At 53.9% G+C, this 14216-nt stretch overlaps 1 protein-coding gene across 6 annotated transcripts in view; it reads right to left on the bottom strand.

The window, feature by feature from the left end:
• Mindy4 (MINDY lysine 48 deubiquitinase 4) overlaps positions 1 to 14216 on the bottom strand; it is a 116504-nt gene that overhangs the window by 22002 nt on the left and 80286 nt on the right. For 4 of the 6 annotated variants that reach the window (XM_004856284.3, XM_021237565.2, XM_004856286.3 and 1 more), the window contains exons 13-14: positions 9803 to 9916; positions 9267 to 9334 (exon numbers count right to left, since the gene is read on the bottom strand). In XM_004856284.3, coding sequence (XP_004856341.1) covers positions 9267 to 9334; positions 9803 to 9916 — 182 coding nt within the window. The remainder of the gene's footprint in view (positions 1 to 9266; positions 9335 to 9802; positions 9917 to 14216) is intronic. The other 2 variants (XM_004856285.3, XM_021237569.2) reach the window with 1 other exon arrangement.

The raw sequence follows: 14216 nt of genomic DNA, 5'->3' as shown, positions 1-14216 counted from the left end.
GCTGGGGAGCCCTGGGCACAGCTGAGGGACATAGCACCAAGCTGGATGAAGGAGTCAGGAGGCCTAGGCCCACCTAAAACAGGTCCCTGCAAGGCATCCTGCACTGGGGAACCCACAGGGGAGCAGAGCTTGCCTGGACTTTGAATCCAAGAAGCAGAGAGTTAGAGAAGCCTGAGTGAACTTGACCAGGGCATGGAAACGAACAAGGAGGCCTGGCCCAGCTGCCCTGCTGTCTATCTCCTCAGCATCTGGGAGCCAAAGACCAGCATCCTGGACCAAATATTCAAGGGTGAGTTAGGCATAGGGGGCAGTCCTGGGCCATCCAATGGTACGAACTCTCAACTCTGCCCACCATTAAGAGGCTGTTGAGCCACCAAGCTATACCAAGAAATAGAACAAAGAGGCCCTTAGGGCTCAGTGTTCTGCAAATGGGAAGACAAATGTCCAGAGAGACAAGATAGGCAAACACCAAGATCTATCAGGGCTGGAAGCTGGGTCCAGAACTCTGCTGTTGTTCTCCCTTTGGCATACATCTGTGAACAGGCAGGCATTCTCCTAGGTGTGGGCTGATGACCCAAAAACCTCAAGTCTGCACAGTCTCAGATACTTTGGAATGCATTGGTCCCTCAAAAGCCTTGCTAGGCCAGAAGGGCAAAACACCCATCTCTGCTTTACTGAGAAGAAGGGACCTTGTGGTTCTGAGGTCACACAACCGACGGGGGCAAGGCTGTGTCCTCACCACCGACATCACACAGTGTCAAACATCACCCTAGCCACCCAGCTCCAGGGGGCCACACTCAGGGTCTACTGTTCAGGGCTCTGGCCAGCTTGTCCCTTCATGTAAAAGCCTCCCTGTGTGAACATATTATGTGGCACAGAAGTTTCTGAATAAGAAGGAAAATATGTCCACGTGGCCTAAAGACATGGCCCTAATTTATAATCAGCCATTCACCTGACCCTGGGACACGTCAGAGGCCATCTCAGCCTAGGACTAGCCACGTGACCTCAGGTAAGTCCCTACCTCTCTCTCAGGTGAGTCCTTATTTGCAACAACCATGGCCTGGGGCCAGGGATCGCTAGGGAACTTCCTGAAGGTGAACTTGTGACCCTGGTCCCTGATCTAATCTGAAATGTCAAGCCTCAGATGGCCAGAAGCACCCCAACAGCCCACAGCTGGGACACCATGTGTGTCCCCAGGGCCAGCTCCTGCCTGGCCCTCTCTGAGGCTCCTGGACCACACTCCCCAGCCTCCTGCAGGTGGTGGGGTTTTTCCTGGTGTTAAGGACAACTCAGAAATGGAAAGTGCAGCTGTGATATAGCTAAGAAAACCGCTCCAAAGCTGGGGAGCCCTGGGTCTCAACCCAACTGCTGCCACTCGCGAGTTGGCCCCTGCCTAACATCGGTTTCCCCACTTGTAATATGGGTGCAATGACATCTCCTCAAGCACAGGTTACTGTGAGAACTGAGCGAGATGAGCTATATAAAGCATCTGGCATTCAATAAATGTCACTTCCTTTTTCCTACGATAACAATAATAAAAACAAGAAAACAATGACCAAGAGGTCATGATTCCTGGAGCCTCAACCATTCGTCTTATAGCCAAGAGCCCAGAATAAAACCAGGCCCCCCAAGAGGTTGAGATGTAGCTCTGGGTATCTACAAAGGATCTGGACAGAACGGATACTGCCTGTTTTCCCAGAGAGGCCGAGTGGGAGGGAGAGGAATCAGCAGCCCTGGGTGTCAGACCCCGTTTGCCTCCTGTCCTGGTTGCCTTTGGCAAAGTGCTTTCCATCTCAGCCTTGGATATGTCATTCGTTAAGTGGATAATGAAAGCCACCTCACAGGTTGTTGGAATGAGGGAACAGAACGTGGAGAGGCCCTGAAAACTGCAGAGAGCTCTGAGGACGCCTGGAGGGCTCCATGTCACCACCTTTTCCAAGCAGCGAGGGAAGGGGCTGCTGTGGGGGGCCACAGAGGCCAGGCAAACTTGGTGGGAGACTTTGCCTCCTGGAGGAAGAACGACGTGCCTGGAGAAAGGAGGAGAGTGCAGAGGACCCGGTGCTCCTGGCCACTGACAGAGCCCCTCCCAAGCTGCCCTTGGCCTCGCTCGCCCATCCCATCCTCCCCGATGTTCAGCACCATTCCTGCTAACCAGCCCTTGAAACTCTGATCCCTGCCAACCCTCACTGGTGACGTTTGCTCACCCTGTTCCTGCTGTGTCAAAACTCTTCCAGCCCATCCACAAAGTCCGGTTAAATGAATGTCTCTTCCTCCATAAAGCAACACCTCCATCTCTCCTCTCCCTGGACTTCCCCTTGCCAAAAGAACACTCCAACTGCTGTCCTGTGTCTGCCTTGCCTAGGCAGCAAGGACTTTGAAGACGGTAATGTTGTGTCTATCTGTTCCCCGGTGCCTAGAACTGGGCTCTGGACCCTGCAGGTGCTCAGTGAATGGGCCCCTGGAGCACTGAGCTGCCCACAGCCCCTGGGGAGAAGCTAGGTCCCAGAAGGCATGGTGGAGACAGTGGAAATGCACAGCCCACCAGCACTGTGAGGCTGGCTTAGCAGAAGAAACTTCTGGAAGGTTAGCTACCTTCTCCCAAGGCCTGTGATTGTCATCTGGCCACCTGGGCCCTTCCTGGAGCACCCCCCATGAGTTCCCCTTGGTTCCACATAGGGTGGCCTGGGGTCTGAGGGCAGGAGAGCCCCCACCTCTGCCACTACCCACAGTGAAGCTGGGCTTGGTCCCCTTCTCTGCTGTAGGAGGTGAGCCCCTCCACACTGTCCTCAGGTTCAGTGTCTGTGGGCAGAACCACTGTGCCAAGTAGGCCCCTCATGCCAGCTAAGCCTGGACAAGGAGCAGAGCAGACAGTCAAGCACCAAGTCTGCCATGGACCTATCTGGGGCCTTGTTTTCCACTTGTTATTGTTGTTGTCCAAAATGTTCCTTCAAAAGGTTCATTGTCTTAAAGGCTTAGTTTCCAGCTAATGGGCTTTGAGGAGCTGACTGAAACACAAGGGCCATTTCATCAGTGGATGAATCCATTGATGTGTTTATAATTGGATGGCATTGTTAGGAGGTGATGAAGACTTAGAAGGCAGCCAACTGAAGGTGGCATGACTTTGGGGACTATATCTTGTCCCGGGTCCCTTCCTCTGTGGCATTTTGGCTCTTTTTCGCTTTGCTTCCTGGCTGCCATGAGGGGAGCAGCTTTCACCTGCCACGCCCTTCCTCCTTGATGTTTCTGCCTTGCCATAAGCCTAAAAGCAGTGGAGCCACCCTCCCTCCTTTAAGTTGTTTATGTCAACTATTTTGTCACAGAAACAGAAAGTGACTAACATACCACTTCTGAGTGGCAAACACAGCTGAGCAGCATCTGTCACCTCTCCCCTTACTCAGGGAAGGTGTTTCCAGCCTAGGATCCTAGATAGGGAGCCTGAAATTGGGGTGATGGTGCCAGCTGTGCCACTACTTCATCCTGTACTTCTCAAAGTTCCTGCATCTGTAAAGCTGAATAAGTTTCCAGGCCTGTCAGGCTTTCCCTCAGGTTGCCACGAGACTCTAATGCCCAAGGTGGTAGTGAGGGCCCTGTCTTCCTCTTCACCATCTCTGGCAGAACTGAGACCCCAAATTCACTCTCCTCAGGGAGAGGAGCCTCATAGGGGGCCCAGAAGAAGCCACCCGGGGGCTACAGATAAGATCTTGGTGCCCCATGGTGTTGCCTGGGAGCAGAAGGGCAGGTGGTTCCCAGGCAAGGAACCACAGAGGAAGAAAGGGACCACTGGAAGGGCATGGAAACTGGGTGGGGCATTTACTAGTTGAATGACATGGGTGCCACAAGTCCTTGGGTCCCCCTTCTCCATTTCCTTTGTCCCCAGGTATATGTTCACTAGCCTGGTCTCCACCCTCATCTGATGCAGCACTACAGTGGAATCGGGATTCACTGAGCAAGATTCTTTCCTCTTGTTTCCAGCTATAGTCAAGAGATCTTGTAGGTAGAGACAGAAGGGCCCCTACTTGTCCTGCCCAGGCTTATGTGTCTTTCGGGAGACCCAGATTGAAGAGGGCCAGCGATTTGCTCAGGGCCCTGCAGAGAAGAGAACCCCAGGACTGGGGCTCCTGTCTGGTTGGTTTTTGTCAAGGCCTCATTGTTCTGGGCTGGAAGCAGTGAGGTGGAGTCCAGAGCACTGCAGAGCCCCCGTGCCTGCCCTGTGCATTTCCTAAGAGCACATCTGGGACCGTGGAGAGCTGCTTCTGCTCATGACCTTACAACACAAACCTCCCACCATCCATCTCTCTTCAGGTGCTCGCTGGGTGAGTGTGGCCTGCAGATGCTGGAATGAAAGCTTGTAATCACTTGCCCCATTTTGGAGAGAAGGCCTTCAGTGGCCTCTGAAGGCCACCCCCGAACCCACATCTGTTCCCTGCTATTGGATACCTCCTACACTTCTACATCCTGACTCTGGGCACCCTGTTCCCAGCCAGTGTGGTGGACCTCTGTAGGTTGTGACTGCCTTCTGCAGACATCTCTGTCTTCTCATGCTCTACGAATGGGTGCAGCCCAGGCCTGATCACGCTGATGGCATCAGAAAGGGACATCTGGCACAGAGAAGGCTGTGGAGCTGTTGGAGTCCCTCATGGTGGGAACCAGGAGAGAAGAGTGAGGAGACAGAGACAGTGTCTAGCTCCTGGACCCAGCCACACCTAAAGCCCAGGCTTTTCGTAGGAATGGGCTACTAGCTTTGTTTTCTGTTTAGGACCTGAACTTCTTTCACTTGCCTTTCCAACCAACACTCAGGGATGGCATTCATTTTGGGGCTATTTTCTCAAAGAAAGAAACTGTTGTGTTGCCACTGTTGTTTTTAATCTCTTCGGGAGAGTTTCAAAAGCAAGAGAGCCATCACAGTGGGGATGCTATGTGGGGGGCCCCTTACCCTCCATACCTGGCTTGTGCTGTTCTAAAGTTACTTGAGCCAGTGACAAGCTAGCATCTCTCCTGGACTTCCAAGATTGCCTTTGGGCTGCTGAAGTGCCCACTGTGCTGAACACCAAAGGTCTGCTGCAGGCAAAGGGTTTCTTCACACACTGCTTCCCCACCCACCTTCCTCCGCAGGGCTGGAGCCACTGGGCAAGCCTCATCCTACTGTGATCCAGGCCTGCACCCTCCCCATGGGGTGCAGCCTCCACAGGCATGGGGCTGCCTGGGCCTGGCTCAGAGCTGTCCCTGAGCATCCCTGGGACTTGTGAGAGCTCCCTAGAGAGAGCTCTAGCCTTGAGGCTTGGAAAGCTTCAGAGCAAAGAGAGCACGAAACCCAGCATGAGATTTACTGTAAGCAACTGGAGATCTTAAGAAAGAAAATAAAGGGCTTGAAATCAAGGAGAAAAAAAGAAAACCTTTGCAAGGCTCTGCACACAGCCTGGGGTAAACAAACCTCAAAGGCCCGTGACTTGACTGTTCTTTGGAGTGGTTGGGCTGTGCTCGGCTGAGTCTGGATCTGCCCACAGCCTCCGTGCGGCTCTGTTCTACCTTAGGAACGGCCTACAACAGGAGTCAGTGGCTGGTGCGAGGGCTGCCCCGGGCCTCAAGAGGCAGCTTCTGCCAGGAGGGAGAGACCCTGCGCCATCTCTGTCACACTCAAACTCACAGTCACATGCTCAATCACCGCATGCTTCACACAATCTCAAACAAATCGCCAACACCTGCATCACCTCCCACCCAGTTGGACCATGTCACAGATCCTTCCTGCACACACTCTCATGCCCCAACACCACCAGAGACGCACACCTACACACACTGCATTCAGAACCAGCTGGGTGGGTCTTCCCGGCCCACCACTGACCTCAGGATCCTGTTATCTCTTTGGGCTCCCAGGACATGTTTCCAACCACTGTCTGAAGTGGTAACAGACCACACAAGAGTGACATCAAAGGGTTCTCTGGCACAGCTGACTCCGAACCCCAGAGCAGGAGAGCCATGGGCGATCATCCACTCAGAGGTTGCTGAGCAGCATTGGCAGAGCTGTGGCTCCTCCAGAGGAGTTTCTGGCCACGTCTGGGGATCCAGAGGCAGAGTAGAGGCAGGCGAGAGACCCTCGCATCCCCACCACCTCTGCACTGGTCAAGGTCATTTTGCTGCCTCTGATTTACATACCAAGCTTTGAAATAGGTTTCTGGAAAAACAAATCAGATTTATTTTCACTGCAAAGAAGTCTAGAGAGTACTAGCCCAACTCTGTCCTGCTAGAGACAAAGAACCTAAGTCCTAGGCTGGGTCAATCACAGAGCTTGTCAGCAGCCAAGCTGAGAAGGCAACCCAGGTGTCCTGATGCTACATCAAAGCTAACCATGCATGCTTTTGTGTGACCTGTCACCTCTGGGCTGCCCTGGATAGGCTAAATGGTGTTGCTCTGAGGTGACACTTGCACCTGCATGTCCAAATGTCCTTAAAGAAAGGCCTGCTAATCCCAGAGGCAGCAGGCAGGCAGGTGGGTTTTTCCAGGCCCAGGCCCAGGACTGTCATCATTGCCCAGGGGACCACAGTACAACTTCAGCCAAGCACAGCCCAGTAGAGAGACAAGGGGCCCAGGGACACACCACTGGAGTGCAATGCGATGGCATGTGAGGGAAGGGGACTCTCCCAGGGGCTCTGTTTTGGAGGGTGAGTCAGTGCCTTCACTTCAAGTGAAGTGAAGAGTTAGCCGAGTGCTAACATGCCGTGAGAAGCCCATCAGTGTGGCTCCCAGGGTCTGGGCAGCCCCAGGACTGCCTGGGCTGCTCTTATCCTCACTGTCATTCCTGTCTTCATCCCCAGGAAGACCTAGGTTGCTCTGGTTTCTGCAGCCCCCTGGGAGAGTGCACAATGGTCACGAGGGACCATAGATCTGAAGAAGGCCCCAGAGGCAGCCTATGGTGCTCTGATTCTCCCACTTCCTTGAACTCGAGAGCAGACAGAGGATGTCTCCTCAAGTTCACCCCTGGCCTTTACCTCAGCCAAAACGACATAACTGCTCAGGGGACACTGCTGCCCACGAAGTGCCTGCTAAGGGTCAACATGACCACAGAGGGTCCACAGTGTTTCAGGACATCCTTGTGGCTATGCTTACTGAGGAGTTTGCATGGCTTCCACCGGGTTATCCAGACAAACCAGAAGGTAGGAAAAGGCAGCAGCCTACGGCAGCGGCCACTACTTGAGGTGTGTGCTCAAGGAGGAGCCTTTTCGAGCACACCTGGGAGGCAGAAATCCACCCCCTGTGCCTGGGGAAAGGAGCTCCAGCCCAGGGGCTGATACCACGTGCACCTTCATCCAAGTTTGGTGTGTAAGCAGCAACACAGAAGAGCTGGCTGGGCCAGCTTTGCTCAGTGATAACCTGGCTGTTAACCCCTCAGTCCCTAAGCCATGGTGGCCACAGGGGCACCCCTCACTGGGTTGTAGTGGGGACTCAAGGGGCTGCTTGGGCCAAATGTGAAGGCAAAAGATGGAACCACGCTACAGGAAGCTTCACAAATGCTGGTGGCCATGTTCTCACTGCCCACGGGATGTCCCTCCATACTGGCCTGTAAGGAAAGGGGTAGGGAGACAAGCGGGAAGGACCAAGCCCGAGTCATGCGCCAGCACCACAACAGGCCTCTGTGTGGCCCCTCCTGTCCCAGGAGGCCTTGAGACACCTGCCTGCAGGGCCCAAGGAAGGTCCTCAGGGGCCCCGGGGAACCACTGGATTCTTGTCTGTGCATGTGTATCTGTGTGTGTCTGCGTGTCTCTGAGTACAGATGTGTGCGTCTGCATGTAGCTGTGTGCTTGTGTGTGTGTGTGTGTGTGTGTGTGTCTGCATGTAGCTGTGTGTGTGTGTTGGCAGGCCTGTGCTGTGACTCTAGCCCCATTAGCAGGAAGCTGTGCAGCCTGCAGACCCATCGATGCTGGGACAGCCTTCCCCACACTGATGGCACAGAGGAGCCTCTGCCTGGGCAGGGACACATAGCAGCACGTGTGTGTCCCAGTGACCCCTGCACCAGGCATTCACTCAAGCCTGCAAGCCAGGGACCCCTCACACAGATGGAGAAGCTGAGGCTGGCACCCCTAGGCCTGCCTTTCTGAGAGCATAACTGCCCTCAGCAAGGCCAAAAGACCCTTACACACCCTCCAACCTGGGGATTAACAAACCAGGCCTGGGGAGAAGGCAGTGCGGCTTATGGTCACCATGCACGTGAGCCTGTGCTGGGAATGAATCATATCATTATGGCAGGATTAGAAGAAAAATGCCATTACAGAGTGCTGTGCATACACCAATTTAATAAGGTCAGTAGCAGCAAGCAGCAGGCAGGCCAGTCCAGGAGGCCACAGAGCCCCTGCCATACCCTCCCATCAGCAGAGGCCCAGAAACAGCCAGCAACAGGCCTGGCAGGGCCCAACCAGGGAAGAGGAGCAAATATCTCCTTCTTCCAGGGCCTCCCTGACCTGCCCCTGTGTACCTCAAGCTGCTCAGAAACTCCCCTCTTCCTAGCCTGCTGAGAGGAGCTCCCAAATCTTTCCCCCAGAGCCATTCCAAAGTAAGAGTCACTCCAGGGCTCCAGGAACCTGGGATCCGCCTCTGCTTGGAAGGGAACTGGGGAATGGATTGTACTTTACACACCATTCATGTGCTATTAATCTGTTGCACTCCCTAGTGACATAATGCCCCAGTGACAAATATAGACGAGAAACCTAGACACCTCCAAGTTCGGAATGAGCTGTTTGGAGGACCTCTGCTCCAAGGCAGCCTCAGCAGCCACACTGATCAGAGTGCATAGAAGTGTGGGGGGTTCTCTGACATCAAGAGTCAAGCAGGGGACACTTAGGACCAGCAGCCTTCTCCTCGCCCTGACACCCTCCCCCCAGAGGCTGGCTCCTTGCAGGTGTTGTGTGCCTTGCCCTCCAGCAAGGCCCCTGCCCAGAGCACTGGGGCCCCAGGACCCCTGAGGTCTTAGCCTCAGCACGTGTAGCAGGGGAATAAGTACATGTGCCTTCGCTGAGTGGGGGAGGTGCTTCCCGAGTTGTCCCCACATATGTTGGGAGACCCAGGAGAAGGAAACCCTGGACTGGGGTACCCATGGCTCATCACTGCTGTCACTCCCCACCAGTACACTGTCCCCTCCTCCTCTGCCACCACCTCATGCATCCTTTCAGCAACATCCCCTGAGCTTTCACTATGGTCAGCCACTGCAGAGGGTCTAGGAGGTGTCAGGAAAGGAGACAGACACCCCCAGCCCAGAAGTTGAAGAGGAAGATACTCACAGCTCCGAGGACCTGGAAAGGATGGCAGACAGGGTAAGAAGGATGCATCCGTAGGGGCCCACTTCGAACTGCAAGAGGAGAAAGGAGTGAGGGACACTTCCTTCCACTCAGCCGCAACCTCTGCTGGGGCCCACACCCAGGCGGTATCTCCAGTCCTCCAGCCTGGCCCTGGGCATCACCCAGTGGCCACAGGGAAGATCTTATGCAGATCACATAGCCAGACCCCCTAAAGGACACCAGCCTGAGTGACAGTGGGCATGGAACAGAGCATATACTACAACATGGAAGATGTCCATGACCTTGGTGTCCTCCAGATTGGCAAGACCTCAGTAGTCACAGAAGACTCCATTTTTGTGCCAGTGTCTCTCATGGGCATTGTCACATTAATCCCCAACACACTGGAGCAGGAGTGCAGTGATGACTGCCCTCTACCTGTCAGGGACAGAGGCTCAGGGACCGAGCAGCTTGCCTGAGGTCGAGAAGCTCCTAGGTATTGGAGCAGGTGTCTGGGGTCCCATCCAACACCAACCCCTTACCACATGCAGGGAGAGCAGCAGAGAGCAGGTTTGGAGCAGGAGCAGGATCAGGGTGCAGTGGGAGAAGTGGGCTGCGCTGCCCAAAGGGATGTCGTCTTTGTAAATTGCACTATTCTGGAATATTTAAAATGTGAAGTATTTGACTTTTTTAATCAGGGTTATTTTTGATTAACTTTGATGTTTAAAAGATGTCATTTGTGCTCATCTCTAAATTTTTGCACCCCTTTAAGTTTTGTACCCAAAGCCAGCACCTTCTCCCCCAGCCCCGACCCTGGCATGTGCCAAAGCTTGGCTGCCTGGGCTTCAATCCTGGCTGTGTTACTCTTAGTCTGGTTGCCATGGGGACATATCTTAGCTCCTCTGTCTCCCATCGTCTCGATGGTAATTAGGACAGGAACTATGGTACCTACCCTCAGCATGTTATTGTGAAGACGGAGTTAACATCACTTAGAATAGGGCCTGGGCAATCAGACAAGTCAATCTAAAGGCCCAACTCATCCCACTTTGGAGATGGTGGACCATGTTTGAAGAAACAGCCTATTGCAATAGTCAGCATTCCCTATGTATGATCAATTTCTTTTTGGACTGAATACCAGAAAGAAAAAAACCCAGTTTATTTCTCTTAGAATAGTCAGTGAAATTTATACAATTTATCATATTTCTATTTTTGCCTTAGCTTCCAGGAAGCTCAGGGCCAAATATCATGTTCCACCTTGGTAACTACTGCATCTCAAGCTGATACAGTTATCTTTTCTTTTCCTCAAAATACAGTCTTTATGTTCTCCAGTTATGCAATTACTAAGTTCATCAGTCTAGTGTTGTTTTTTTTTATGCTGAGTGAAATTTCTGTGCCAAGAGGACAGTCCCTGCTAGAGCTATATTTGTGCACAAGGCACACGTGGATCTGTCCTCTCCGGAAAGCAACTCAAGGAAGAAAGCACAAGCAACTGGAAAGTGTGGGGAAGGACTCGGCTGTGATGGACATGCGGGATCCTCTGAAAACTCACAGGAAGGGAAGGAGAGGCCAAGGGGAGTTTTCTGGAGGAGCAATGTCTGCACAAAACCCAGGGGCAGCAGGGATGGGGGAGAAGAGACCACTCCTTCAGGCACAGGAAGCAGGTACAAAGGCCTGGAGGTGAGAGCCCGCAAGTTTACTAGGCCCGACCGAGAAGACTCCTGGGGACACCACTTTTTACTCTACAACCAGCCTCAAGTCTTACTGTGGAGGATAAGTGAAAGGCATGAATGTACAGCAACCCTAAGTCAACCTCATCTTAGTCCTGTGATCTCAAGGCAGCCTTCTATCTCACTTCTGTTGCCCTCAATTTCCCCACTTGCAAAACAAAGAAAATAAAGATAACCCTCTGCATATGTACTTGGGTTATGGCACACATTCTCTGTGGCAATGTCTGTGGAGTGTTCTGACAATCGCAGAGAGAAGTTTAGGTCCCCACACAGTGGGGACACATGTTCACAGACCATGTCCCAGGTCAACTACAGATGTCGATGCTGCCTTAGGGAAATCACAGGGCTCTCAGTCTCTGTTCCCTTTCTGGAATGCTGACCAGTGTCTGCCACAGATTTCCGCCTTGTCTCTTCCGCCTAGCACCATCTAGGTCCAACTCCTCTTGGCCCTTCATACAATGTCTACTGACTTCTGGACACAGTGGAGTCAGGGACACAGGAGGCCCCCCCCACCCAGGAGCCCTAACTCACTCTGCCCACATGGAGAACTGATAGCCCTGATTGGCGGGCACTCCCCCCGGAGCCCTCTGCAGAGGGAGGAGAAACGAGCCCTGCTAGGGGTGACTTGCCCTTGCTGGACACAGCTGAATCAACCTTTTGCTTTTAAAAGCATTGATTAAAATTATCTCATCAAGTTCAAACTGTCAAGACATGAGAGGCTACAGGGCATCATGCCTGCTTAAAAGGCAAACCCGGCGGGGAATTGGGCCGTAAACTACTGGTAGGGGCAGGAACAATGTCAAAGACCACTTGGGAAGAAGGGACCATTCTTCCAGCACATCTTGTAGCCCTGGAGAGACGGGTGCCCACCAAGGGGTTCCACGGGAGGCAGGGGCGGTGCATCCCTAGCTGGCCTGGGCTGCCAGATACCTCACTCTGAAGGGGAGTGGTCATGAAAACCCAGCAAGGGGGCTATTTATGTTGGGCCAAGATGCGCCATGTCCATTTCCAGGCCTGGCACAAAGAGCCCCTTAGGCCCAGTCCATGAAAAATGGATTTGGTGAGCCCAGTGCTGAGGCAGCACCACCACTTCCAGCAAAAACATAAACTGGGATGGGGCAGGGGGGTGGGACCTGCGTGCCAAAGTTGGGGTTTGGTATTGAGGGGTGGCAGCCAAGAGCTGCAGCCAGTGACAGAAAACAGGGCTTGGAGCCCAGAGGCATTACTGAAGGAAAGCGGCCCCTGGCCAGCTGAGGGGCCCACCCTCTGGATCCCTTTCATGGCTCCTGTCATGTTCAGGCTTCATGGGAACCCTGGGCTACAGGCAAAGGGGTGAGGCCCCCTCAAGGGCCAGGATGCAAGGCCCTCAGTGCGAGGGGCCAGCCCAGGACCATCAGGGCAGTGAGCAGGCCTCAGAACCTTGGGTCACCCCAAGGCCCCCTTCTGTCCTCCAGAGCTCCACCGGTCTCATCCCTCTCTTGGCAGTGTGACGCCTTCTCCAACCTGCTCAGGCCTCGCAGCACACTGAGGCCGAAGGCTCTCCCATCTCTCAGGTGCACCCTGGATTTCACAGGGGGTCCTGCTCACTGGTGCAGACCATCTGCACCTCATTTGGAAAGGCTTCTTCCCCACAGGCCTCATGTTCCTCTCTGAGAACCAAGACTGGAGCTGGAAGTTATCTGATAATTGCTCCATCTTCCAGATGAGGAAACTGAGGCCCAGGGACTTTCCCAAGGCTGCATGTGACCAAGCAATGAGCCAGAGGAGGCTTCTGGGCATCTGGTCAGGCCCTCCCACTGCTCTAGGCAGGGTGGGGACACACAGCATTGGCAGATGGCCCTTTGGGCTATTCTAGGGAAGATTTCAAGAAAGTCAGGCTCAGGGGGCAAGTGGCATCCGGCCCAGGGCTCCCAACTCCTGGGCCAGGACTCCCACACACATGCCAGACAGAGCAGCCCACATGGAAAGGGAGTCATTCGAATCTAGGTCACTATGCAGGTCCTGGGCTTTCCTGAGCCAAGTCATCACTCAAGATTACAGCCCTGGGACGAAAAGGCCTCAGGTACACTGGTGCCTCTGCTAACACTGCATCTGTCTCTGCTTGATTCTTTCCCAAGGGACCTTCGGTGCAGTCAGGGTCAGGATGTCCAGACCTTGCAGGCCTTGGAGGGTGAAAGCTGGGGGAGGGTCTCTGACAGTGGGAGCTTTAGGCCTGGCCCCACTTGCACTGAATTTGCCCCTGCTGACTACCCAAACCTCCAGGGCCTTCCCTGGGGGATAAGGGAGCAGACTGCACATGCAGAAGGCTACAGGGAGCACAGGGGAGGTTCAGAGAGCATGTCACCAGGAGAAAAGGACTCAGCCTTTCTTTTGGCCTTCCAACCTGACTCACAGATGTCAAGCCCTTGTGGCTGGGACCTTCAGTCATGTGTCTCACACTGCTTCTCCTTGTCTTGTTTCCCTCTTGATTTTACAACAACCCACCTCAAGGTTGCCTTAAATCACCATGACTGTGGTGACTGCACCACCAGCCATAGTCACAAACAATGAACAGGAACACTGCTTGAAGCCTGTTGTTCTGGCACGCTGCACAATGCCCTGCTCCAGACACTGTTGTTATACATGTCTGACAAGTGGGGAAAGAGAGGGACAGAAGGGCTCAGTATGTTGCCTGAGGTCTTAGCCGTTCAGGGCCATAAACTGGATCCAAAGCCAGGCCTGATAGCCCTGAAGCAGGTCCTTGGTCCTAGAATGTGCCAGCCCCTCCTCCACACAGCCAGCATGTGGAGCCCTACTCACAGTTTCCAGAGCCTCTGGTTGACCCACACTCACTTTGGTCCATTCCGCCCACCACACTGCCAGCAGGGGGTGCACAGTTGTCCTCTAGCAGGGTCCTCTAGCAGCCCCAGGATGCTAGCCAGCAGAGTCTCCATCATCACTACCCAGCCCCCAACTCCACCCAGGAAGCCACTTCCTCTCCATCCTTCGGTTAGTCCTGGGACGCCCTCCATGGACAGAGTTCAGACCTCCGGAAGCAGCTGTTTGACTCTTGTGGCCACTGTCTAATGGCTGCCTCCGTTCCCTTTGACCCAGCCCAGACCAGCTCTGCTTTCTGCACACCCAGCTGCAGCTGCTTCCTGAGCCTTGTGTCCATGACCAGTCTGCACAGATGCAATGGAGAGACTGGGTCCCCTGCCCTAAACTCATGCCTCCCTGCTGCCCAGAGGCT

This window comes from Heterocephalus glaber, unplaced genomic scaffold (assembly GCF_053883595.1).
Source record: "Heterocephalus glaber isolate CG9 unplaced genomic scaffold, H.glaber_assembly_v1.0 deba00000546, whole genome shotgun sequence".
In the NCBI taxonomy this organism is placed as follows: domain Eukaryota; kingdom Metazoa; phylum Chordata; class Mammalia; order Rodentia; family Bathyergidae; genus Heterocephalus; species Heterocephalus glaber.
The sequence above is the reverse complement of the archived record's forward strand: the minus strand, read 5'-3'. Positions and strand labels throughout refer to the sequence as shown.